General features: G+C 44.6%; 1 protein-coding gene and 1 long non-coding RNA gene across 4 annotated transcripts; one reads left to right on the plus strand and one right to left on the minus strand.

The window, feature by feature from the left end:
* Positions 1 to 605: 605 nt before the first annotated feature.
* PPIH (peptidylprolyl isomerase H) lies at positions 606 to 24956 on the minus strand. 3 transcript variants are annotated; one of them, XM_006068325.4, is made up of 10 exons: positions 24796 to 24956; positions 24396 to 24460; positions 24080 to 24103; positions 23763 to 23807; positions 23459 to 23501; positions 20121 to 20213; positions 16834 to 16921; positions 16303 to 16343; positions 15582 to 15671; positions 606 to 776 (listed from the first exon to the last, which is right to left on the minus strand). In XM_006068325.4, the coding sequence occupies exons 1-9, from the start codon at positions 24859 to 24861 to the stop codon at positions 15603 to 15605; spliced, it is 534 nt and encodes a 177-aa protein (XP_006068387.1). In that variant the 5' UTR covers positions 24862 to 24956; the 3' UTR covers positions 606 to 776; positions 15582 to 15602. The 3 variants fall into 3 exon arrangements, with proteins under 3 accessions (XP_006068387.1, XP_006068386.1, XP_044801097.1); XM_006068324.4 differs by lacking the exon at positions 606 to 776 and adding an exon at positions 6232 to 6428 and having other exon boundaries at positions 24796 to 24955; XM_044945162.2 differs by lacking the exons at positions 606 to 776; positions 24080 to 24103 and adding an exon at positions 6232 to 6428.
* Positions 24953 to 26701, plus strand: LOC123334148. The gene is made up of 2 exons (XR_006551953.2): positions 24953 to 25162; positions 26415 to 26701. It is a non-coding gene; the product is annotated as an uncharacterized LOC123334148 (long non-coding RNA).
* Positions 26702 to 27558: the final 857 nt, after the last annotated feature.

The following is a 27558-nucleotide window of genomic DNA, read 5'->3' on the forward strand; positions in this document are numbered from 1 at the left end:
AGGCTGCTAATTCGGCCGACCTACAACCGTTCCTGCCTCTGCTGCCGCCATAGAGACCGGAACTAGAATTAGAGTAGAGGCACCACGAGAACCATAGAGAACCCGAGAGGACGGGCAAGAGGGGACGTGACTTTCACGAGGCTGCAGCCGGGGTGGGCCGGCTCCAAGTCCAGGGTTGTGTCCTGGCCGAAGGAAAGGTACGGCCAGATGCCTGCGCCGGGATTACCCGGCCTGACCTGGGGGCTTGGAACGGGGCCCGACGACACCGTAGCTGCATGTGGAGAAGGCCTCCCTCCCGCCCTGCTCCAAATATGGTCCCTGTGACCTCAGACCATTACTGCAGATAAAGCCGTCTTTTCTACAATGGCCGTGTACTCGCGGCAGAGCCGAGAGTTTCTGGAACATACTTAAACGACTGGATTCAAAGAGCGTCGGTTTACGGCGAACCAGTCACTGCGGAGGGGATCACGCTAGCTATTAGGAAGCCCCTGTTAAAAATATTGAGGGCGGAGGGCGGGGGTGTACTCCATGGGGACCTGCCTTCTAAGCACAGGAGGACTGTCTTGTTAAGTATTCACGTCTTTTTGTATTGGCCACAAAAAAGATTTAATTTCAACTCACGTTTATTGAGCAAGCTAGGCATTTTATTCTTACAACAGCCATAATTGAGGCTGCCATATAATGTAGATGAAGCCCTTCACCTTCGTTCTTTATTAGGCGTCTGCTATCTCCTGGGGATGGACAAGTTCGCCAGTTGCACCCTTCTTAAACTCAGCCTAGGGATGAAGGCACAAATTCAAAATGCGACATACCAAACACCCCAGCGCTGCTAATGCACAAAGCGTTTTGGGAGTGGCCCTGGGAAGAAGGTAGCCGACTTCAAGCACATGGAGGTTTATGCAAAGGCATAGAGGGAAGAGATGGGGTCTGGGGAAAATGGAAGTAAAGTAGTTATACAGGACCAGAATGAAGACGCTGGGTTATACAGGAAGGCAGGATTAAATTAGGAACATTTTATCTGAAACTTAAGGGCAATAGTGAGAAGGGTAATTTTAGAGTTGAAATAGGGACTGGAATTTTTTTTTTTTTTTTTTGTATTGCTAGGGAGCAGAGAATGGGTTGTTACCTTGGAAGTAGGGAAGCCGCCTAGGAGGCTAGTGTGGTAGTCCTTACCCCATCGTATCATTTAGGCTGTCAATTCCACCTCCTAAACGCCTCCCTGAGTCAGTCATAGAAAATCTCTAAATGCCAGTCCAGTCTTTATTCCTACTGCTGCTACTCTAATGTAGGCCATCATCATCTAGTGCTCATTGCAGAGGTAATTGTTTAGTTGCTAAGTCGTGTCCGACTCTCTGTAACCTCTATGGATTGCAGCCCACCATATTGCTCTGTGGGATCTCCCAGGCAACAATACTGGAGTGGGTTGCCATTTCCTTCTCCAAGAGATCTTTCCAACCCAGGGATGGAACTCATGTCTCCTGCATTGGCAGGCAGGTTCTTTACTACTGAGCTACCTGGGAAACCCCAGAGCAGGCGTAAGCACACTTTTTCTCTAGGGGTCAGATGATTCCGTCTCCACCACTCAACTTTATAGAGCCTGAAAGTAACCATAGGCAATCAGTAAACAAGTGCATCTGTGTTCTCCCCAAAAAGTAACTTATGGAAATTTGAATCTCATGCAATTTTTCGTCACAAAATATTTAGATTTTCCAAACTGTTGAAACCCTTTTCCCCCAACTATTTAAACATTTAAAAATCATCCTTAGCTCATGAACCACTGAAAAATAGAAAATACCTGGCCTGCCAAACTCTGGCTTAGAGCACCGCAGTATCGTTTTTTCTTACTCTAATAGTCCCCATGCCAACATCGTGTTTGAAACCGCCATCTGATCATGACACTGTCTTACTTAAAATCTTTCAGTAATTGTCCGGATTCCTTAATGTGGTTGGCAGGACCTTGCATGACCTCTAGCCTTAGCTTCCACTCTTCTTTCACATCCCCTGTCCAACCTTCCAGGTGACCTTTTTACAACTGCTTCCTTAGAATTACTGCATTCTATTCCCTCTGTTCTTCCTTTCTCCTTTGTCTGCTTAATTCTTCATCCTCTGCATCTTGCCTCAGGTGTTACTAGATTAGGAGACCCTTCCTCTCCTCACACACTGTACTGCACTCCTTACATCTTCTTCCCTATAGGACTACCAGTTCCTGAGGCATCTGGCATAGTCCCTGACACATGGTATCTTAATGTATTAAATAAGGTGTGATGTAGAAAATGGATCAGAGAAGGAGGTACTGGCAGCAGAGGTTATCTAGGCAGCAGCGCCAGTAATCCAAGAGAAAAGGTTTGCGGCCCCAGAGCTGCTATTCATCTGTTTCAGCTCCAGGTGACTTTTAACTGTTAAAAAGAAAATGTTTCCTCAAAGGCAATTCTGCCAACACCGAGGACATTTAAAAGTGTGCCCTATAGGCTTGAGAGTTTTTTGCAAATGTTGTTATAAAGACACTTAGAATAATAGCAGCAGCACCTCTGAGAATAAGTGAGGGACCTTCCCTATGTCACTGCTTTGAAGGGATGGCTTCTCAAGCAGAAACATAAATTCTGTAACATTTGTCTTTAAAGTGTTCCTTAGAAGTATCATTACTTACTCATCCAATTACTTTACTAAGCTCTCTCTTCATGCTCAATGCACATGAAGATAGATGAACGATTTAAGAAATACGAAACTAGTTTTCCTTTTAGCTACATCTACCACTGCAGATGGTACTGAAGCACTGAGGAGAAAGTTCATGTCAAAATTCATCTCCTGTTTCAAGGTGGGAGCTCTCCACACCAGAGTGCCCCTGTCACCCTGAGAGCCCAGGTGACCACAGCTCTGGTGTGTACCTTTAAGTGATGTGAAAAGCCAGTGGGTTCATTCCAAGACTCTCCTCTGCAAAACTTTCACTGGGTCCCCATCTCTTATAGACTCTGGCCCAAGAACATAGTTCCCTTTTCCTAGAAGGCCCTCCCCACCATTATCTCCAGGCTAATTCCAACCAATCTGCAAATCAGATCAGATCACTCAGTCATGTCCGACTCTTTGCGACCCCATGAATCACAGCACGCCAGGCCTCCCTGTCCATCACCAACTCCCAGAGTTCACTCAGACTCACGTCCATCAAGTCAGTGATGCCATCCAGCCATCTCATCCTCTGTCATCCCCTTCTCCTCCTGCCCCCAATCCCTCCCAGCATCAGAGTCTTTTCCAGTGAGTCAACTCTTCGCATGAGGTGGCCAAAGTACTGGAGTTACAGCTTTAGCATCATTCCCTCCAAAGAAATCCCAGGGCTGATCTCCTTCAGAATGGACTGGTGGGATCTCCTTGCAGTCAAGGGACTCTCAAGAGTCTTCTCCAACACCACAGTTCAAAAGCATCAATTCTTTGGCACTCAGCCTTCTTCACAGTCCAACTCTCACATCCATACATGACCACAGGAAAAACCATAGCCTTGACTAGACAGACCTTTGTTGGCAAAGTGATGTCTCTGCTTTTGAATATGCTATCTAGGTTGGTCATAACTTTCCTTCCAAGGAGTAAGCGTCTTTTAATTTCATGCCTGCAGTCACCATCTGCAGTGATTTTGGAGCCCAAAAAAATAAAGTCTGACACCGTTTCCACTGTTTCCCCATCTATTTCCCATGAAGTGATGGGACCGGGTGCCATGATCTTCGTCTTCTGAATGTTGAGCTTTAAGCCAACTTTTTCACTCTCCACTTTCACTTTCACCAAGAGGCTTTTGAGTTCCTCTTCACTTTCTGCCATAAGGGTGGTGTCATCTGCATATCTGAGGTTATTGATATTTCTCCCGGCAATCTTGATTCCAGCTTGTGTTTCTTCCAGTCCAGTGTTTCTCATGATGTACTCTGCATAGAAGTTAAATAAACAGGGTGACAATATACAGCCTTGATGAACTCCTTTTCCTATTTGGAACCAGTCTGTTGTTCCATGTCCAGTTCTAACTGTTGCTTCCTGACCTGCATACAGGTTTCTCAAGAGGCAGGTCAGGTGGTCTGGGATTCCCATCTCTTTCAGAATTTTCCACAGTTTCTTGTGATCCACACAGTCAAAGGCTTTGGCATAGTCAATAAAGCAGAAATAGATGTTTCTCTGGAACTCTCTTGCTTTTTCCATGATCCAGCAGATGTTGGCAATTTGATCTCTGGTTCCTCTGCCTTTTCTCAAACCAGCTTGAACATCAGGAAGTTCACGGTTCACATATTGCTGAAGCCTGGCTTGGAGAATTTTGAGCATTACTTTACTAGCATGTGAGATGAGTGCAATTGTGCGGTCGTTTGAGCATTCTTTGGCATTGCCCTTCTTTGGGATTGGAATGAAAATGACCTTTTCTAGGCCTGTGGCCACTGCTGAGTTTTCCAAATTTGCTGGCATATTGAGTGCAGCACTTGCACAGCATCATCTTTCAGGATTTGGAATAGCTCAACTGGAATTCCATCACCTCCACTAGCTTTGTTTGTAGTGATGCTTTCCAAGGCCCACTTGACTTCACATTCCAGAATGTCTGGCTGTAAGTGAGCGATCACACCATTGTGATTATGTGGGTCGTGAAGATCTTTTTTGTACAGTTCTTCTGTGTATTCTTGCCATCTCTTTTTAATATCTTCTGCTTCTGTTAGGTCCATACCATTTCTGTCCTTTATCGAGCCCATCTTTGCATGAAATGTTCCTTTGGTATCTCTGATTTTCTTGAAGAGATCTCTAGTCTTTCTTCCCATTCTGTTGTTTTCCTCTATTTCTTTGCATTGATCGCTGAAGAAGGCTTTCTTATCTCTTCTTGCTATTCTTTGGAACTCTGCATTCAGATGTTTATATCTTTCATTTTCCCCTTTGCTTTTTGCCAGTACTTACCTGAAATGTTGCCTCTTCCTTTCACCTCTGATCTCTGCGCTCTGCTTCCATAGCACCTTAAACATACCACTACCATTCATGACAATTATTTATTGAGCACTTACTGGCTACTGGGTGCTTACCTCTTCTAGTGCTGGAGACAGCAGTAAAAAAAGACAAGACCACATTTCCTGCCTTCATAAGGGTTCAGATTCTAACACTGCACTGATTCCAAACTGCCTAGTCCCTGTCACAAGCACGGGTCACATCTTATTCATTTTCACAGCTCCAGTGCCCAAGACAGACACTGGCATAGAATATAGGTGCCAAGTGTAATTTAATTCGATGTCCCATTGGGGATGTCAACTCAGGATCCCAGCTGCTCATCCTCCCTCCTGTCTATAATTCTACTCCATTTAGTTACTTCAAGATTTCTCCTCCACAGCCCCTTCTTTCCTGTGTCCCCTGAATCCTGTTTACTTGGCCAGACAGAGCTGCAAATATCCACACAACAGAGGCCCTTGATCATTTCTCCATCTTCCTTGACCCCCCATACAGTGAAATGGCACTTTTAAGCTGGTTCTGTTGTCAGAGAATTTAGCTCTCTGCTACTCTGCTAGCTACAGTAGCCTGCTGCTAGCAGTTATGAGTCATCCCTGCCATGAGCCAAGAGAACGTAGGAATGGGATAACACACACATTGCCTCATGAAAGGAATACCAGGGAGTTCCCTTCATCTCTTGAACATGATACTCAACGGGATCTTTTTATGTTGGGCTATTTCCTTTCAAAACAAATATTTTCCAACGCTTGCTACTGTTTACAAGTTACTCTTCTATTCATTCTCTTGTTTGACCCTTTCAACAATACTACAAAATAGTAATATTATCCCCATTTTGCAGATGAGGAAACCAAGGTTCTGAGAGGGGAAGGTCTCAAAGACCTCAGCTGTTTAAAAAATGACTTCAGATTCAAACCAAGATTTTTAACTAAATTTCATCATGATTAAGCCACATTCTACCAAATGGTCATCCATCCCCAAATATCTCAAGCTAGTGACCTTTCACCTACAGGCTCTAGAACTAACCAAATGGAACCTACTGGAAACACCTTTGGAAGAAATAGTGCTAGAAGGCCCTGGAGCTTTGTCTTGTTTGATTAGCTTTAACCTAAGAGGGGGCTGCTACAACTGCTTATAAATCTGAGGCATCCACTCTGCATAGCAAAAGCCTGCCTCTGGTCAGTGCTGGTCTCTGGGGAAAGCCAGTTTTCCTAGCTGGAGCTAAGGCATGAGGAGGTAGGGTATCATTACAACCATTTAAGAAGAACACAACATACAAAGAAAAAAAAAAACCAAACAACTTTATTTACAGTTGAAAACTAAACACAAAATTCGGGGTTTTGAATCTGTGATGCTTTCAAGGTCTCTTTCTTGATCAAATGGGGCAGCAGCCAGCACGGAAGCCAACACAGGGGCCAGTCCAGGTTATCTTACTCAAGAGTACCACATCGAGCAAGGGAAGGTCTGCAGTGGCAGAGGGTCTGCGAGGGATGGAAGAGAGAAGCAGCTCAGAGGGGATCGGCCACGAGAGAAAACACTCGCAGCTCTCCTCTGCACCCCAAACCCTCCTTTCCCCAAAGAGCAGAACCACTCTGCTTCTTGCCACAGGCCAGACCTTTGGTGCCCTACAGCAGAGTGGACAGGGATATTACGTAAGAACCAAGGAAGAAGCTATTAATAATATTTACAGCCAATACACTATCTCATTTATTATTTACCCCTCACAATTCTGTGCAGTATATATTATAATTAAGCAAAGGGGAAAACTGGGGTTCCCAGGGGTTTAATGGCCTGACAATGATGGGGCTTCCTGGTCTACTTGGCTCCAAAGTCTGTGTGCTTTCTGCCAGACCTTGATGGCTCTCTGGAGCGCTAGAACAAAGCAATCCCTATTCCTTGAAGGTTTTGGGCTCAGGGCTATAGAGAAACGAAAGTCCACACCCTCTGTTTATGGCCTTGGAGTTGGCTGTACTAAAAGAATGGGGTGAGTACACTCAGTTACCACTGAGTGTAACCCTCCCCCCAAACACTGCTAACATTCCCCCTCCTCCAGAGCACAGTGGGTCCTGGCATCATACCACAGGCTCAGACAGAAGTCTACTCCCGGGTCCTCAAGGAGAATGTACAAAAACGTATGAATGCACTTTACAAGTTGCATGGTGCTCTGGGACCTCACTGACCTAGAGCCAGACATCCTGGAATGTGAAGTCAAGTGGGTCTTGGAAAGCATCACTACAAACAAAGCTAGTGGAGGTGATGGAATTCCAGTTGAGCTATTCCAAATCCTGAAAGATGATGCTGTGCAAGTGCTGCACTCAATATGCCAGCAAATTTGGAAAACTCAGCAGTGGCCACAGGCCTAGAAAAGGTCATTTTCATTCCAATCCCAAAGAAGGGCAATGCCAAAGAATGCTCAAACGACCGCACAATTGCACTCATCTCACATGCTAGTAAAGTAATGCTCAAAATTCTCCAAGCCAGGCTTCAGCAATATGTGAACCGTGAACTTCCTGATGTTCAAGCTGGTTTTAGAAAAGGCAGAGGAACCAGAGATCAAATTGCCAACATCTGCTGGATCATGGAAAAAGCAAGAGAGTTCCAGAGAAACATCTATTTCTGCTTTATTGACTATGCCAAAGCCTTTGACTGTGTGGATCACAAGAAACTGTGGAAAATTCTGAAAGAGATGGGAATCCCAGACCACCTGACCTGCCTCTTGAGAAACCTGTATGCAGGTCAGGAAGCAACAGTTAGAACTGGACATGGAACAACAGACTGGTTCCAAATAGGAAAAGGAGTTCATCAAGGCTGTATATTGTCACCCTGTTTATTTAACTTCTATGCAGAGTACATCATGAGAAACACTGGACTGGAAGAAACACAAGCTGGAATCAAGATTGCCGGGAGAAATATCAATAACCTCAGATATGCAGATGACACCACCCTTATGGCAGAAAGTGAAGAGGAACTCAAAAGCCTCTTGGTGAAAGTGAAAGTGGAGAGTGAAAAAGTTGGCTTAAAGCTCAACATTCAGAAGACGAAGATCATGGCATCCGGTCCCATCACTTCATGGGAAATAGATGGGGAAACAGTGGAAACGGTGTCAGACTTTATTTTTTGGGGCTCCAAAATCACTGCAGATGGTGACTGCAGGCATGAAATTAAAAGACGCTTACTCCTTGGAAGGAAAGTTATGACCAACCTAGATAGCATATTCAAAAGCAGAGACATCACTTTGCCAACAAAGGTCTGTCTAGTCAAGGCTATGGTTTTTCCTGTGGTCATGTATGGATGTGAGAGTTGGACTGTGAAGAAGGCTGAGTGCCGAAGAATTGATGCTTTTGAACTGTGGTGTTGGAGAAGACTCTTGAGAGTCCCTTGACTGCAAGGAGATCCCACCAGTCCATTCTGAAGGAGATCAGCCCTGGGATTTCTTTGGAAGGAATGATGCTAAAGCTGTAACTCCAGTACTTTGGCCACCTCATGCGAAGAGTTGACTCACTGGAAAAGACTCTGATGCTGGGAGGGATTGGGGGCAGGAGGAGAAGGGGATGACAGAGGATGAGATGGCTGGATGGCATCACTGACTTGATGGACGTGAGTCTGAGTGAACTCTGGGAGTTGGTGATGGACAGGGAGGCCTGGCGTGCTGCGATTCATGGGGTCGCAAAGAGTCGGACACGACTGAGCGACTGAACTGAAATGAACTGGAACCTAAGCTCTAATCCCTGACCAGGCACTTTGTGAGGAGGCATGGTCCCTGCTTCAAGGAATTCTGAGTCTAGAGAAAACCAGACCAACACATTCATGATACACTGTGTTAAATGTGGGAATAGAGAGGTGAACCAAGTACTGTGGGTACACCCAGGAGGGAACCAGGGAATGATTCACAAACTGATGTTAGCCACACGCTACTGGGAAGGACTGGAGGAACTAGGAGTAGTTAAAACTGCAGATACAAAGTATGTATTTCTGTGTATCTGAATTTTATAATATTATAAAATACATGCCCAATGTAGAAAATTCAAGCATATACATAAACTGAAAAAAAAGTCTTCAGCTATCTCTACTCTGCAGAGGTAACCATTACTACCAGTCAGCAATCCATCACTCCAGTAATTTCTGAGAGAGTAATTCTAAATAGCATCATGTTTATATAATGTACTATATCTTGACTTTGTCCTTTAATGTATCTTAAAAATCTGCCAACACATACAGAGCTATTTCTTTCTTTTTAAGGCTATATAGTATTCCATGGACATGATATATCACTCTGTATACTGGGTTTCAGGGCAGGGAGCTTTGCCTTTGTACTGGAGGGACTGGAATAGAGCCATTCTCTCCTCCCTGCCCTTTATAGTTGGCAGGGCTTCTGACTTTCAGGGCAGGGAACAGTATACACACCCAGCAGATATGCAGATATCTGTTGCCCTGCTCCCTAGACCCATATTTCCATGGAACCTCTCTGGCCAGACTGCTGCAGGGGCATCTCACTGGCCTCCAGCCTGTCCTCCACACTTCTGAATAAAGAAAGTCAGTAAGGGTGTTGTTCTGCTCAAAAACCTTGAGTGGGTCCCGCTGGCCTGGTTCTTTTTGGACAGCCAGGCCACCGTTTGGTATCTCAGAAGCATGGTGGACTCTCACCCTGGGGTGGGAGGGGGCTGGAGGGAGTTGTACATACTGCCTAAAGCTCAGCCCCACCGTGGAGTTAACGTATGAATACATCAGCCTGCCCTGGATCTCACATCTGTCCTGGCCTCCTCTAGCCTCGCCTCTATTTGCTTTTCACACCTTGCTTTGGCTGTACTGAATTACTTGCAGTCTCCCTAACACTTCCTGCTGTTTCCTGCGGTTTGTACCTTTGCTCATGCTATTCCCTGTGCCTGGAATGCTCTCCCATTTTAGCTACCTGACAAGCTCCATTCTTGTACTCAGCTGAAACATCTCTCCTGCAGTCTTCCTAAACACTCCAGGCAGACATGAGCATTCATTTTCCTTCATCTTAAAATCTCCAGTCCGGTGCTTTATTGTACTGTAATTTTCAGTTTCCCTAAGAGACTGAGTTCCTTGAAGGCAAGAACTGGGCTTTCCAAGTTTGTAGCCTCATCTGCAGCATGGAGCCTATCTTAATTAATTAGTTCTTAGTTGTGAAATGAATGAAGAGTTAGCCAAGGTGTCTAACCAAGGTGTCTTTCAGCATCTTCCTCTACAGGAATGTATCACATCTACAGGAAATCCCAGGTTGGGATGTGCACTTAAGTTTGAGAAATACTGCCTAGGAGGACTTAAACTCAGTCATTACAACAGCAGCTTCATATCTCTTAGGATAGCCACCATCCACAGGTGCAATTAATTTTTAACCTACTATCTGAACTTGAATAACACCTCATTGTAAGCTATGATAGCTGTAAAATTATGTGCTATGCTAATTATATTTTCTCCTAAGCGACAAATATTAAAAAACATTCATCCAGCACCACCTAAAGCAGGGTTACCCACATTTCTCTGGTAAGAAGCCTCTGAGATGCTTGTAACAAACAGCATCCTGGATCCTACCTCAAATTCACTCAAACTTTTGAGGGGTAGGGGAGGGTGACTGGGAATTGGTAGTCTTAACAAATGCTCCTATGTGATTCTTACCTTCAGGGGAATTTGGGGAACCATGAATTTAAAGAAAGATCTCTACTGCTTGACAGCATCAGATCTGGGGATCACAGAGAGACCAGCAGAGCACAACCACTCTTTCCCGAGACTCTCGGGCTTTCAAAACAGAGGTTCCATCGCCCCCACACCTCCACCAGGTGGCTGTAAGTAGCCAAGAACCCAGGGCACTCTACAGCAGGAAAATCCTGTTTTGAAAGCCTGAGAGTCTCCTGGAAAAGAGTGGCTGTGTGCTCTGACAGCCCTGCTAGTCTCTCTGTGATCCCCAGATCCGGTGCTGTCAAGCAGTAGAGATCTTTCTTTAAATTCATTGTTCCCCAAATTCCCCTGAAGAGAAGACTCAGGCTTCTCTGATAGCTCAGTTGGTAATGAATCCACCTGCAATGCAGGAGACCCCAGTTCTATTCCTGGGTCAGGAAGATCCGCTGGAGAGGGGATAGGCTGCCCACTCCAGTATTCTTGGGCTTCTCTTGTGGCTCAGCTGGTAAAGAATCCGCCCACAATGAGGTAGACCTGGGTTTGATCCCTGGGTTGGGAAGATCCCCTAGAGAAGGGAAAGGCTACCCACTCCAGTATTCTGGCCTGGAGAATTCCAAGGACTGTTTAGTCCATGGGGTCGCAAAGACCTGGACATGACTGAGCAACTTTTACTTTCAAACAAATTCATAATAAAAAGCTTTCAAAGGACCCACTGAGATAAAACCTAGGTTTCTGCATCTGCTGCTACTGCTGCTGCTAAGTCGCTTCAGTCGTGTCCGACTCTGTGCAACCCCATAGACGGCAGCCCACCAGGCTCCCCTGTCCCTGGGATTCTCCAGGCAAGAACACTGGAGTGGGTTGCCATTTCCTTCTCCAATGCATGAAAGTGAAAAGTGAAAGTGAAGTCGCTCAGTCGTGTCCAACTCGTAGCGACCCCATGGACTGCAGCCTACCAGGCTCCTCCGTCCATGGGATTTTCCAGGCAAGAGTACTGGAGTGGGGGGCCATTGCCTTCTCTGAGGTTTCTGCATCTAGAGTTGTATATTAATAGAAAACTTCATTTTCACTACAACCAAGGTCAGGATCTAAGATAAAGCACAAAAGAAGTTGTGAAAGGAAGAACTTCATAGGAGGTACAGCTGATTGAGTGACTTCACTTGTCTTCTGTCTCCTTCCTACATTCCTCTGTTTCCAGTGCCTGGGCACAAGGCCTCAAATGCCTGATAAGTGAATTCTTGATTTGAATGCAGTAGATTCCTGCTGGACTGATGCCATCAAAAGATTATCTCCTTCTGTGTCTTTTCTGATTGGAACATGGTGAGTTCTCAATTAAAAGACAGGCTGTCATTTCCCTGTGGCCTTGCTACTCCAGATCAGTGTCAGCATCAACTAAGACCTGGTCAGAAATGCAAAACCTCAGGTCCCATCCAGACTGACTGAGTCAGAACCAGCATGGTAATAAGACCTCCCGGTGACTCATATGTGTACTGAAGTTTGAGAAATACTGTCTGCTGCTGCTGCTAAGTCACTTCAGTCATGTCCGACTCTGTATGACCCCATAGACGGCAGCCCACCAGGCTCCCCTGTCCCTGGGATTCTCCAGGCAAGAACATTGGAGTGGGTTGCCATTTCCTTCTCCCAACGCATGAAAGTGAAAAGTGAAGTAGCTCAGTCGTGTCCAACTCTTAGCGACCCCATGGACTGCAGCCTACCAGGCTCCTCCGTCCATGGGATTTTCCAGGCAAGAGTACTGGAGTGGGGTAGGAGGACTTAAAAACATCATCTATACTGGCAGTGAAACATTATTCCACCCAGACACTACCTGAGGGATCTGAAATACTCCTTTAGAAATTAAGAGATATTTGTAACTTTACAGCTGGGGAGAAACAGGATGGAAGGATACTATACTCCTGGGGGAATTACTCACCTCTTTTCCTCACTTTCTCCCAAATCCATTACTCAGAAACCCAAAGTGAGGACCCCATCTGTGCAATGCCTTAAGGTCAGACTACCACTTAGATTCCCTACACCTTGAAACCTACGAGTTTTCAACTTGGTAAAGTTAGATGAGATAATTAAAGTAAGGTTCTTAGCTCAGAATTTGAGCACCAGAAATATTCACTAAGTGATAGAATTGCTTTTACTCTATTGTCTCTAAATATAAGCTAAGAAAGATTTAATTTTGAGCAAGTCAAGGTTAGAAGAGTAAGCTGAAGGTATCACATGTGGCTCTTTAAATTTAATTAAAGTTAAATAAAGATAAAAATTGAGTCCCTCAGTCACAGCAGCCACATTTTCAGTGCTCAACGGTCACATGTAGCTGGAAGCTACCATAATGGACAGCACAGATGCAAAACATTTCCACCATTGCAGAAAGGAATGCCTCCTGGACAGTATGGCTGTAGAGGACCTCTGGAGCATCAAAGGGCACCCCTGGGATTTGTTCTGCTTGGGGTTGTAGGCTGAAAAGAAGGGCTTTCATAGAGGCAAAGGTTTACATGACGTTCGCTCATAGCAGGTGAGGAGAGGAGGGTTGATGATTGCCACCTTGAGAAGACAAACTCCTAACAGATTTCCAGTAACTTTTTGTAAGGGACTCAGAAAAATGTAGAGAAAAGGCCGCAAACATAAAAGGAGTTCTAAACTTTACTGTTTTTAATGATCTTCTGTCCTCCAGTGGTGATCAGTGGTCAGTCTTTAGAAGGAAAAGGACCAATGAGTTCAACTTTAGTTCAGCCCAGAAAAGAGGGGGAGGGGGGATGAACCGCAGTGAGGGCGTGGGGATAGTAGGTTGAGCCTGGGGCCCCCAGTAGTGGCAGAAAAGACAGTTCAGCGTGTCAACTGGGCCTGAGAAGGGAGCATTTGCTGGACAAGGACCCACATGAGCTTTCAGCACGCACTTGTGCATTCCTGCCCTGGCATTTGCTCACACCAGATCCATGCCTAAAATGCCTGACATTCTCCTTCTCTATTAACTCATGTAATAAATGTTAACTGAATGCCTTTAAGTGCCAGATGTTGTGAACACAAAGTAAGTCACAGACGGAGGTATGCATAGTCGCTAAGATGCTCTGGTATTTGACTAGATCTCCATTTGAAAAAAATGGCAGAATCCAGAAAAATAAATTCTAGATACTTTTGTAAGAAAAACTACAAAAACATTAGGCATTATGACTGAGGTAGTAAGGACCTTCTTAAACTAGATTAAAACAAAACACAAGGGAAAAGATTAAAAATTCTGATCTCATCAAAATTAAGAACTTCTCTTTAACAAAGGATATCACCAAAGTTAAGATAAGCAACCCACTGCCAATTTTTTTTTTAACATATATTCAGGACAAAATGGCCACAACATAAAAAATAAGAACTAAGGTGCAGAAATGTACACTTGATTCAAGTCAAATTGTATAATTATAAAATTTGTAATTATTGAGATATATGCTACAAATACAGAGCATATCAGTTTTAAGTACTACATAGTTTTATATGAATGGTATAGGAAAAGTCTTCCAGACATATGTCAAATGGAAATAAAACGATGAACAAATATTGGGTTGGCCCAAAAGTTCGTATGGTTTTTCTGTAACATCTTATGGACATACCTGAACAAACTTTTTGGCCAACTCAATAGTATGATGCCATTTAGGAAAAAACAAAACCTCCCCAAATTAGATTGGCAAAGAAAAGGCCCCATGGACATACATCAGACTGATACAGCAGTTACCTCTGAGAGCAGTGAGATGGGGATGCAGATGGGGGTGGGGGGCAAACTGTCAAGGAGAGGGGGGCTTTAGCTGTTCTGTGTGAAAATTTTCAGGTGAATTATGTTGCTTTCCTAACTAAAAATAAATAACCAAATGAAATATGTGAACCTGACTGGATTTCTTTAAGAGCTAGAAAAGTTACTTTGTGGATAACTGGGGAAGTTTGAACTTGTATATCAGACAATATTATTGGTTATGCACAATGTTCTTATTTTTAGGAGTCACTTGCTGAAGTATTTAGGGGTAAGGTGTCAAGAAGTCCTCCAACTTCCAGAAGGGAAAGAAATGAAGTAAGGGAAAGAAAGGAAAGAAGAGGAGTGGGAGAGGAACAGTGGGAATGGGAATGGGAGGCAAGGGAAGAAGACAAAGAGACAAAAGCCAAAGCAAAATGCTACAAAAAGGATGTTCAATATTGGCAAATTTAGGCGAAAAGTATAGAGGTTTCAATGTACTATTCTTCCAATTATCCTGCAGGTTTGAAAATTTAAAGAAAAAAAAAAGGAAAGAAAGGCAAAGCACTACCATCCTTTACCTAGCTGGACATGCTCAATTTCTTTCTTGAACTCATACTAACACTTAACAACATCACTCATATTACTAGTGATCACTTCTGAGAATGTGTTTTTATTCCCCATAAGCTCCTAAAAGGTGGAGGCATCGTTCACTTTTTCTCCCACTCTCCATGTCCAAAATCCAGCACAGAGTGGGCGGTGAGTAGCAGGCCTAGGTAGGAAGTGAGTCTTTGTGGGCTGAGAAATGTGTCACATTCATCTCTGAGTCTGGCAAACACAAAGTCAGGACCTGGGACTGCAGCATCAGTTCTGATGAGAAGCTTGACAAGAGAGTCTTCTGGCTGCCCAGGCTGCTCCCAATCACCCAGGACTGCAGCCAGGTCTGTAAGTGGGACTACTGAATGAAATGAGTGTCTAACAGTGCTGTCAGCAAGTGCCTGATGGTTTTCAGGTTGACAGTTTGTAAACTACAATGTGTTAGAAAAATGAAGTGTCCCACTCAACCTTTCTCTTTTGAGCCTTACAGTGACCCTGGGAGACAGGCATTATCACCATCGGACAGATGAGAAAAACAGGCTCAGGGAAGGGAATTGACTTCTCTCAGGTCACACAGAGAGAAAATGTGCTCAATCCCGCATCTTCAGGTCTAAAGTTCTTTCCACCAGACCGTGCTGCCCTCTCTGGGATCCTGACTCCTGATCAGGAAAGACACACTTACCTGATTCAGTCTCCCTCTGGACTACATCTCCCCACACTGTGAGATCACCACAGGCAGCTTGGGTTTATTGTTAGGGCCTGTGGGAACATTCTAGGAGAGAAAGCACAGTGGTGATTCCTCCACTCTTGACACCCCTCACCACACACTTACCGATGCCTGCCAGCCCCTGTGCTAAGGACTGACGGCTCACAGGCTGATCTGACAGGAATATAATACAGATCAAAGAGAAAATGTATAATCTCGAAAAAAAAACAAACCCCACCCATCAAACTCATGACATATAAAAATGTAATAAGTTATAAGACACAGCATGAGCAAAGACTGGGGCAGGAAGGAGCAAGAGGCAGGATGTGTATGCATATTTAAGGGCGGGCTAGTAGCCTGATGTGACTAGAACACGGAAGTGGCAGCAGCAGAAGGGGCAAAAGAAGTCATGGAAAAAAAAAAAAAAGAAGTCATAGAGAGGGAAGCAAGGACTCAGTCATGAACAACCTTGAATACAATGCCGAGGAGGATTGCATCAAGTAGGTGAAAGAGTCAGCAGAGGCCAAAGCTCAGTTCGCACAAGAGAGGCTAACTTAGGGCCCAGAACCCTTGGGAGGCACACGGTCTCTCCTCCCGGTGAAGCCTGGCCGAACAAGTTCTCCCGCTCCTCAATACTAGTCAGGTAGTACGAGGCCAGAATGGCTGACACAGAGGAGATCAGCACCACAGGACTCACCTCAATCTTTCTCATCACCAAAAGTCCATCAATGATTTTTCCTGTGGGAAGAGTATGAGCTGGACTTGGGTACTCTCATATGCATAGTATTTTCCAGCCCTGCAAGGCTCACTCTCAGCCATTATCTTATTTGAACCTCAGACTAACATTACAAAATTAATATTCAGTGGAAATGAAATGTTTCCCAAGGTCACAGGTAGTAAGGAGCAGAGTTAGGGCTGATATCTAGGTCGAAACAATTGCAAAGCCCCACTGCACCATGCTGCCCGTGTGGTATTTCTTAATGCTGCCATCCCCCGCAGACACAGCCATACCTACACAGACACATTGCCCAGGTGGCTACTCACTACATCATATGGCCCTTTCGTCATCCCCTCTAACCACATATCCTCCCCACCCACCACAGCTTCCACCTTCCTAACTACTACCTAGGGCAGTTACACCCGTTGAGCACAAGAGTTGGGGGACCAGCTCCTTTAGAAGCTCCACACTGGGTGAGGGGACCTGGACTAGGACAGGAACAGGACTCACCAAACACCACGTGCTTCCCATCTAGCCAATCACACTTAGAGCAGGTGATGAAAAACTGGCAGCCATTTGTGCTGGGACCACTGTTTGCCTGATGGAAACCAAACAGACACACCGTGAGTTTTCCTGGCCATGTTAGCTGAAAGGCCAAACTCCCTAAAAGAGACTATAGCCCTGACTCCTCCGTGCTCTCTCAGCAAATCTGACTGAGCATTGACTGTGAGCCTGGGTCTGACCTAGGACCCAAGGACACAGAGAGGAACAGAATACACAATTTCTGCCCTCAAAGAGCTAGACCCTTCAATAACTACACATGTCTCCTACAGTGTGAATTTTATAATGGAAAAAATTGCTAATGGAATCTGATTTGCTGTATTTAGGCTAGTACTGGCAATAACTGGATCACACTTCATGAATTAGCTACCAGTTCACAAAAAGCCCGTCATTTGTGCCATAAACTGTTTTGTCTGAATGGCTCTGTACTGTCCTGAAATAATGGTAATAAAAAAATTTAAGGTGCAAGAAGTTGCCATGCTAGTGCTATGCTAGAAAAAAGATTCCATTTAATTAACAACGTGCTTTTTACAGCTACATCCCAAATCCTTTATTGCTGAATTTTATAGGAAAAATTAGTTTTTAAAATTGAGGATCTGAAATTCTCCAGCCATATCCCTTCCCTTTTCCTCTTTTGAAATTGTTTTTGTATCATTACACTTCACAATGCATTATATAATGACAACACAAAGCAATCAGCAAACCCATGTCATGTTTCAGCAGCACTGGCTTACCAGGTGCCTGTGGAACTACGTGAATATTTCACTGCATACTTCCCTTGTTTTGGAAAAAAATGAGTAGAAAATGGAAAACTGAAAGCACCAGTACTATTAAAGGCACAGGTCTCATAAAAGTAATACTATGGAAACAACACTGGACATCATCAGGTCACTAGCCTTCACTGGATGTTTAATGGATTTAAATTAGTTGAGTCTGTGTTTAACACTGAAGGAATGAAAATGTGTATGAAATACATTAAAGACTTTGTCTAGAAGGGATTTCACTTCATATTTTAGAAATTCCCCATGTGAGATGAGAGACTATTTTTGGTTTTTGTTCACGTATGCAGGAACATCTCACATTAGCAAGGACTGCCTGAGCCAGTGAGAACAGACCTAACTCTGGAATGAGGGCAGACTCCTCAGTGGTCCCATTTCTTCCTTCCTTCTTCTCTTCTCTTCCTCCCTCCCTCCCTCTTGTTTTTCCTATCTATCTACCTTGCTGCTCAATGTATAAACATTTATTAGTAGGCAGGTAGGAAAACAGTCATACGACATGTGTTTTTCGTCAATCATTTAGCCAGTCTTCAGGCAGAATAGCTTACTGGTTCAGAGAACAAGCTCTGGAGCCAGATGATCTATCTTGAATCCCAGCCCCACTACTGGCTGTGGTCTAGTTTAGCTGCATAACCTCTCTATGCCTCTGTTTCCTCATTTGCACTATCTCAAAGGGATGCTGAGGATTAAAATGAATTAATGCAAACAAAGTTGTTGCTGAGAATATGCTCAACATTAGCCTTTATTCTGAGTATCTTTCAGTCATTCATCAGTATCTGCTCAGCACCTTTCTGTATCAGGTAGTCAGGCTAGGAGATCAATGCGACTCAGTCTCTGCTCTTGAGGAACTCATCATGATTTAGTGGAGAATGGAAGCAATTGTGCTACAATTAAAACAGCTGTGCTACAGGATGGGTGACAACACAGCTTAACCAGTGTCAGCCTGAAGGCAGCAGAAGCAAAGTTTCCTTCCGCTTTTTTCTGACCCCTCCCCAGATGCTAAAAGAGCGGCACACACCTAGAGGGGTTCCAATCCTCATGAAGACAACCCAAGCCCACCTAAGCCCCTTCGGCACGGTACCGTGCTTGCCCAGCCTGACTTTTCTAAAAGGAGGTTTGTATGCTGTCTGTTACGCCAGGCTCACCCGAGTGTCATGGCAGCCTCCTAACTGGCTTCTCTGCCCCAGCCTCTTCATTCCTATCTGCCACTCAAACACTGCAGCCAGAATCTTCGTTTTAAAACACAAAGTCGACCAGTCCTGCTCAAAAAAGTGTATGGCTTTCCACATTCCATGAAATCAAGTCCACATAACCTCATCCTTATTCTGGCATTTAGAGCCTTTCAGGAGCTAGACCCACCTGCCTCTCCAGTGGTCTCTACTAGTTCATTCCCTGTCCCATCCACAACCTATGTTCTCATCACCTGCCTCACTTTCTGGCCCTTGCCCATGCCACCCTACTATTTCAGGGTCACACATCTTCTGTCTAGGCTGTTTTATCTGGTAGAGAACTTCTCTGGATCTTTGCAGCAATTACTCTCATTCTTTGGGACCCTCATAGTACCCTTACATACACTGAGGTGACCTCCCCTTAGTACCCTGATGGCATGAATTATACACTGGACTCATCATTCAGCATGTGTGCTTCCCCCTTAGAGGGCAGGGATCAGATCTGTATCCTCAGGCCTTACCACGAGGCCTAAAACAGTGGATGTCAACAATTTTTACTTGACGGATGCCTGAGTGGATGAGTGGAAGAATGGGGAAGCAGACAGAGAATGTGCTTGTAAACAGTTGGTCTGGGGAAGTTAGGGTTGGGAAACTGACAGAGGGAAATAGGTGATGACAAGAGAGAGGGAGAGGGTTGGACAGTGAGAAGGAAGCAGGGTGAGAGGGGTAAGGGCAAATGAGGGGTGAGGGGTAAGTAAGGAGAAGTGAAGGGGGAATAAGCAGGGAGGTGTAGCTGGGGGGCCAAAGGAGGTGGGCAGGGGGACGGAGAGAGGAGCAAAATGTTTGAGTGGGGTTGTAAATGGGCAGACAGGGTCCTGGGAGTGGGGAGACGGAGTGGTGTGTGACCTGAACAGGGGGACTGGCCAGCAGGCAGTGTGAGGGAGAGTCAGGGGCGAGTGGCGTGACGGGTGTGTGAGCACTGGGTCTTGACAGCTCAGCTGGCTGCATTCTAAGCAGCAAGGCTGGGTGCCCAGCCACACGTCCTGGCTCACACAAAGTAAGAAAACAGACAGCAGAGTTTGCGTTTGGTTCCCTGGCCGGCTAGTGGGTCCAGGCCAAAAAAATCAAACCAGACTGAGGAAAGAGGTGGGCAGGGCAGAGCTGAGTCCTGGGTCAAGCAAGGGAAGGAAAGCATTTCCTTCTATCCCAAGAGACTGTGCTGGGCCTCAGAGGGACCCAGAATTCAGCTGGCTGTCAACCTAGCCCCAAACATTGACTGGTCCTCACTTACCATGGAAAGAAGGCCTGGAGCTGAGTGTCTAAGCTTAAAATTTTCATCTGCGAATGGCCCCCGGTAGATACTGGCAACTCCGGTACCATCTCCCTGAGCAGAGAGAAGGGAAGTGTTAGTGACTTGCGAGTGTCGGCTCTCAGAGCTCACAGGAAGCAGCTGCTGTACCCGAAGCCTCGCTGCTTTAAAGTCTTCTTACTCCTGCAGGTCACTTTGGGAGCCACACCTCTTTAACCCTCTCCTGTAATCAAAACAAGCCCCATCCAAGGCACGTGCAGCCCACAACTTGGCTAGGGCACCTCACTGAGGGGAAAAAAAAAGGTCACACAGCTGGGCCTCTAGAAAGGTGGGTTAAGACACAAGCAAAGCAGAGGATAGGAAACAGTGATTACATATGTAATCAGTGCCCTTTCCAAAGACTCTCTTGCCTGCAGTCGTGTATGAGAATCCATTTAACTGACTACTTCCCCTCTCCTCTCAACTATGCAGGTGGGTGGGCTCTTTGAAGTCTAGTCTGTATGACAAGATACCATCCTTCTGGCTAAAGTCGAGGTGAGGGGAATTTGAGGGGAGAATGCAGGGCCAATCAGAGTTCCTTCTATGGGAAGCAGGAAACAGAATATCTGCTCTCTGGAGACTGAATCTGTGCCGTGCAAACCCAAAGCTGCAGGTGACTATCTTCGGCAAGGTGGGCTGGAGAAGAAAAAGACACTGCAATACACATGTGTAGAAAGCTCAAGAGACAGAAGGAAGGACTGCTTGGTTCTGTGACTCTCTAGTTCCTAGACCTATTTCCTTCTTTGGCTTCCACGAAACACCTTGTCATAAATCCCCAATTTCTGCTTAAACTAGCCCTATTTGTGTTATCCCTCTGCTCTTCCAACAACTCCATGGAACATGCATTATCATCCTCCCCATTTTTGAGGTGAGTGAACTTCAGTCAGGATAATAAAGCAACCTGACCAAGGCTTTGCTGTAGTACCTTAAACAGAACCCCAGGGGTTTAAAGTTAATATTGAGAGACTACCAAAGACCAAACTCTTTCAGCCAGTTAGTAAACCAAAAGAATATTGGGTACATGATGGGATGTGAAAACGCTGACTGAGTGCAGAATCAAGGGGCTCTTACTGGAACAAAGACCACTAAAGGGGATTAATATAAGTCAGGGAAGGGAAAAACCTCTCAAACTGTTTGATTAAAAGTTATTGGTACAACCAAGCTCTGTATAGTGGAAAGATGGGCTTTGAGTTCCAGATCTATCATTTATGAGCTGGGGAAGTCACTTATCTTTGAGCCCCAGTTTCCTCAACTATCAAGTGAAAATGATATCACCTACTCCTTACAACATTGCCAAAAAGATGCAATAATAGCGTCTATGAGAAAAACTTTTTGCAATCCACATAGCTCTGTGTAAATGTGAGCTATTGTATCTTTGTCGTTATTGTTGTTTCGTCATGAAGTCACGTCTGACTCTTGTGACCTTATGGATGTAGCCTGCCAGCTCCTCTGTCCATGGGATTTCTTTAACTACACATAAATACACACATACATATAGAAGGAAGAGAAAACACATTCCTTTCCAATTTCAAAAAAAAAAAAACCTAGAGAAAAGATCAGTTAATACATCATTCACTATAATCACACTACCTACTGTGCTCCAGAAGCCAGAGTAGGGAAAATGACCAAATTAATTTGCAGGACAAAAAACAGAAAGCAACTTAAATCTTCAATGACAGTGGACTGATCAAATAAATTCACTGTCTTTTCCTAAGGGAACAGTAAGGAGTTATTAGCAAGGATGTTTTGGAAGAAGATAGTGACAAGGGAAAACACAATGACTGAGCACAAATTTTTAAAAGTTTAAATCTGTTAAAAGTTATATTTGACACACAAATCTTCACAACAATAAGATGGGCAATTGCCAAGAGTATATTCCTTGAGACGATTTATTTTCATTTTTGTACTTTTGTTTCGCAACCAGAAAAAAAAAAATTATTTTTAAAATTTTAAAACACATTATTAAAACAAACAAACAAGCAAATATTCTTAGTCCAACTTTAGACGGTCTCAAATTCCGCTTCTACCTCTTACTCATTCTATTTTTTTCTGCCCTAAGGGTGGCTCTGAGTAATTTCTTCTCTCTGACAGCCTTCTGGCTGACTAACTGCTAACTCTAGAGCAATTAGTAAGTGATCACATGTCCTGGCAATGACCCATAAGAAGTTGGTCCTATCCCTGCTAAGACAATATAGCAGTATAGAAACCTTTGGGAAGAAAAGAAAAGAACACAGAGAATAGCATCTTAGCCCTTCTTACCCGCCAATAAAAAAGGATATGTTCACCCCAAGCCCTACTCCAATCAGTTGTGGCCAGGGGTTGCAAACTTAAATGCCTATAGGAGTACGTGACATAAAGAAGGGAAGCCAGTGGTGAGAACTGTGGTGAAATAATAAGGACATACCCATCTGGCAATTGCAACCATGAAATTAAAAGACGCGGAATTTGAGACCTTCTAAAGCTGGACTAAGAATATTTGCTTGTTTGTTTGTTTTAATAATGTGTTTTAAAATTTAAAAAATAATGTTTTTTTTTTCTGGTTGCGATCTTTTAATTTCTTTGGAAGGAAAGTTATGACCAACCTAAATAGCATATTCAAAAGCAGAGACATTACTTTGCCAACAAAGGATCGTCTAGTGTCAAGGCTATGGTTTCTCCAGTGGTCATGTATGGATGTGAGAGTTGGACTGTGAAGAAGGCTGAGCACCGAAGAATTGATGCTTTTGAACTGTGGTGTTGGAGAAGACTCTTGAGAGTCCCTTGGACTGCAAGGAGATCCAACCAGTCCATTCTGAAGGAGATCAGCCCTGGGATTTCTTTGGAAGGAATGATGCTAAAGCTGAAACTCCAGTACTTTGGCCACCTCATGTGAAGAGTTGACTCGCTGGAAAAGACTCTGATGCTGGGAGGGATTGAGGGTAGGAGGAGAAGGGGACGACAGAGGATGAGATGGCCGGAGGGCATCACTGACTTGATGGACGTGAGTCTGATTGAACTCCGGGAGTTGGTGATGGACAGGGAGGCCTGGTGTGCTGTGATTCATGGGGTCGCAAAGAGTAGGACACGATTGAGCGACTAGACTGAACTGAACTGACTTAATCAAAGTGCTGATATATCATCTAGTGATGCAATGAGTAGCAGCCATCACAGGATATTCCCAATCCCACCTCCTCCCCCAGCAAACCTGGCTACTGTTCTCAGGTCCCTGAGGAGCAGCTTCAATAACAACAACAACAAAAACAAAACTTATAGGTCCTTAATAGGAAAGGAACAATACTTACATTAACAAAATCTCCACCCTGAATCATGAAATCTTTTATGACCCTGAAACAGAGAACAAAGGATCCTGGGAGAAGATTCTGTGGTTTGGAATAACATTAATTTCAAAATACAATGTTTATCACTTTGGTTTTAGTAAGTCCTTAAATCAATGGTTGAGTTCACAAAAACATCCCTTCTCAAGAACTAAGAATTATGCTATGGTTTTGTTTTCCTCTGAAGAGACTAATCCCCCAAGGAAGTAATTCTAAACCATACTAATAGTAATTTTAAAAGTCCCCCAGGATGGCTTGCCAAAGGCCTTACCTGTGGAAGGTGCTCCCCTTGTATCCTATCGGAACCCCATCTTTTCTATAAGCAAAAAGAAAGAGACTTGAAATGGTAACAGGTAAACATAGGCCTTTCAAGTTTACCATACAGTCGATCCAGAGACACTCTTTTAGAGATGGTCGGGGGAAGAGAGACGAAGAAGGCAAATGAACTGACGACAGACCCATAGTAATACCTTCTATTACTGTCACCAGCAATTATTCAAGGCCTGTCAGTGATTCCCCAATACCCTCACTGCAGCCTCAGGACAGCCCTCAGGAGCAAGCAGAGAAGTAACCACGTCAGAGACTGACCTGAATTCTCCTGTGCAGAACTGCCTGAAAAGGAAAAGAGTGAACGATTCAGTCGCCATGGCATCACAACTCTGAGCGCCCCTAACCTCGGCGGGAAGGGGAGACGTCGGCGCTAGTCAGCCCACCAACCGGCTGGTCAGACGTCCAGGCATACAGATTAACATAAACTGAAAAGGGGACGGTCAAGACTATTCAGAGCGATACCCAGAGAAGTCAGATCTCAAGGACGGTGAATGAACGGATAGACGTAGGCAGAAGATTCCACAGACAGGCCCAGCTTCTCGTTTGGTTTATCCAGCAAAGAACATCTTCTTACCTAAAATTCTCCGCCGTCTTAGGCACAACGTCTGCAAAGAGCTCAATCTTCATACGACCAACTTCCTGCAACCGGCGAGAGACGTTCAGAAAGCCCAGTCCAAGCCCGTGAAGGCCTCACCGAACAGGGAACCCTCAGGCCCCCATGCCGCTTGGTCTCTCCCACCTCCGCCTCCATAGCCTACTCTTCCGTTCCACCCGGTCCCTCCACCAGCGGGACGCTAGGATGCGCAAGACTCCTCCTTTTCCTACTCCCTCACCCCCGCCCCGCAGGTCGGTAAGTGCTGGTTCGATTTCACTTTTTGGCTTCCCGAGTTTGCTACACCTGAGGAGGTGATCTGCCTGCCATACCGCGTGCACGTTCCATTTGGCATCGGGCTGGCTGGCTGCCAAGACCTCACCTGGCCGCCAATGCTGACATCAAAGAATACCACCGGATTGACAGGGCTTGAATTTGCCACCGCCATGCCTCTGACCCGGAAGCAGAAGTCGGGAGCGCGGCGTTCCGGCGATCCTATGTCCCTGCTCGGCCGGGAGGCGTTTATTTCCGGTGCAGGCGCAGGAAGAGCCGGGGGCGGCCGGCCCCGCCCCCGGAAGCTCTCCGCCTTTGACGCCAAACTGGGCGCTGCGTGGGTGGCCGGGGCTTCCTTCCGTTTTGACAACTCGCAAGTTGTTACCTCACCTTAGTCTCCTTGAGCGCTGAGTCCGGAGGACATCTTCGGCGTTTTTTTGCTCGAGGCCGAGAGGCCTCTCATTTACTTGGATACAGTAAGTGCAGTACAGATTATTCTCGCTCAGGCTACGGGGCTTGGACTAGGCAGTCTTCAGGATCTTTATCAGCCTACGCAACCAAGACCGTCTGAACCGTCATATGTGCGGCTTCTTACCCCCTTTCAGTAGTCTGGAGGCCCGGAAGCAAAAACCGTGTTTATCCTCAGCGCTTAGAACAGCCTGGCGTATAAGGCTTGTTCAGTATATTCAGCACTTTCTTAAAGTCAGGCACTAGTCTTTTAATTCCAGTTCTCCCACAAGCTTCCCCTTTCATCATCTCCAAGTCGCTTACTGCAGAACAGCTAGAGCTTTTAAATGAATCTGCTTATAAATCACTCCCGGCTTCCCTTATTTAGAATAAAATCCAGTTCCTTACATATAAGACCTACATTACATTATCTGGCCACCTACCTGGGATTCTAGCCTGTTCTAGGTCACGGAGACTCGGATTCCATTTAGGGCCTGTTAACTGACTTTAATATTCTTCTAAATCTTCATGAGGGTGGGGAGTGGTCTTTTAGGTCAAGTCTCAGCTCAGGTCATCAGTCAGGAACATTGCACCCAATCTAAAGTAGCCCTCTGCCACTCTTTTGGATAGATAACTGATTTTCTATATGCCATTCACCATCCGAAATTATATGGTTTCCCCGACTCACCAGCTGCTTCCCACTTGTTTAACTCCATGAAAATGAAGCTGGGTCCTTCCTAAAAACCGGGTTCCTTTGCAAAGCTTATGAATAACCTATCTAAAACGTTCCCTTTCTTGTCCACCTGTTTCCCTCAAGGTTGTTGAGTACCAAAGAAAAAGGGATTGAGACAGCAGGCCCTTGATGGACACTACTGTGTATAAAACCCTTTCTTATGTACCTGATTCCTTGTTTGTAGAAAGACTTGAGCCTCCTGGATCTTGTTGCAAAGAGCAGATCCAAACAGTTCCTAATGAGGGACATGAGGGAATGCAAAAACAAAGGAAAAGCAGTCACAGAATTGTAGTTCAGGGACTTCCCTGGTGGGCCAGTGGTTAAGACTATGCTTCCAGCACACACATGGGTTTGCTCTCCGGTCAGGGAACTAAGATCCTGTCTGCTGCACAGCGATAAATAAATAAAATTTAGTTCACTTTGTTGTACATCTGAAACTAACAACATTGTTAATCAACTACAATTAAATGTAAAAAAAAAATTGTATTTCAATGATGAAACAGAGCCTTAGTCCCTCCTCATGGGATATATGTAATAATCTGATACAGATCTTTGAGTGCTGCAGGAACTAAAGCCCTCACCCAGGTGGAGGATGGTAACTACCTTCTAAGAAGCCAGACTGGTGGGAACTAGAAGGTTGATGATTGAGATTCCTGGAACATCACCCTGTTACCTCACCACCAGCCAATCAGAAGAAAGTCATACGCCCTACAGTCATCACCCCCAAATGATGCCTTTAAAAACTATTCTCTGAAAACTAATGGAAAGTTTGGGTCTTTCCAGCAGGAACCACCTGTTCTTGCATGGCCCATGCAATAAAACTTTGTCCCCCCAATTTTTCTATTTGTTTGTTCTCACTGTTGTGCAGGCACAGGGACTTGGGTTTGCCAACAAAAAGTGAGACTTTCCTCATCTGTCTTCACAGGTGTGCCCACTATTGAATAGCACATAGTAGGGATTCAATAAATAGATTCAATGAATTGAATGAATTGGGTAAAGCTTGGATTTAATATCACAGCTATTATTTCCTGTATCCTGTGACCACCCTTTTGGTCTGAGGAAGCAAGGGTTACATATAAAAATTCAGTGTGTCTCAACTTAACAGGTCTTTTAAAATAACTTTTGTTTACTTTCCCTCTCGATTTGGTCTCCCTCATGAAGGTATAGAAGAAAGAGGAGGAGGAAATGGAGGGAAAAGGGGAGGAGGAGAAGGAGCAGCAGAAATCATCCTTCAGTATAGTTTTATACCAACTATTTAGAATAATTTTTTATATTGATAATATCCTATGTTGATGAGGTTACAGAAAAACTAGTACACCGAAACTGCTATTGAAAATAAATAATGATGTCTAAGTATTTATTAAGCTGTGACTAAGTGCTACATACATGGTTCATTTTGTTTGGTCCTCACAACTCTATAGGATAGGAACCACTATTGCTCCCATTTTATGGATCAAGAAATTGAGGCTTGAGTTAAACTAATAGAAAGAATATGTTGACGCAATCTTTTTTAAAACAGTTTAACAAGTGATGTATCAAAACTATATATCATTTATATCCTTTAACCCAATCATGCCCATCTTGTAAATGTGTTTTCTGGATAACTCAAGAGAAGAAAAGAGCCACATTTACAAAGACTTGCATCACAGCAATAATCTTAAATAGTAAAAAAGTAGAAACAAATGTCAAACA

Source organism: Bubalus bubalis, chromosome 6, assembly GCF_019923935.1.
Source record: "Bubalus bubalis isolate 160015118507 breed Murrah chromosome 6, NDDB_SH_1, whole genome shotgun sequence".
In the NCBI taxonomy this organism is placed as follows: domain Eukaryota; kingdom Metazoa; phylum Chordata; class Mammalia; order Artiodactyla; family Bovidae; genus Bubalus; species Bubalus bubalis.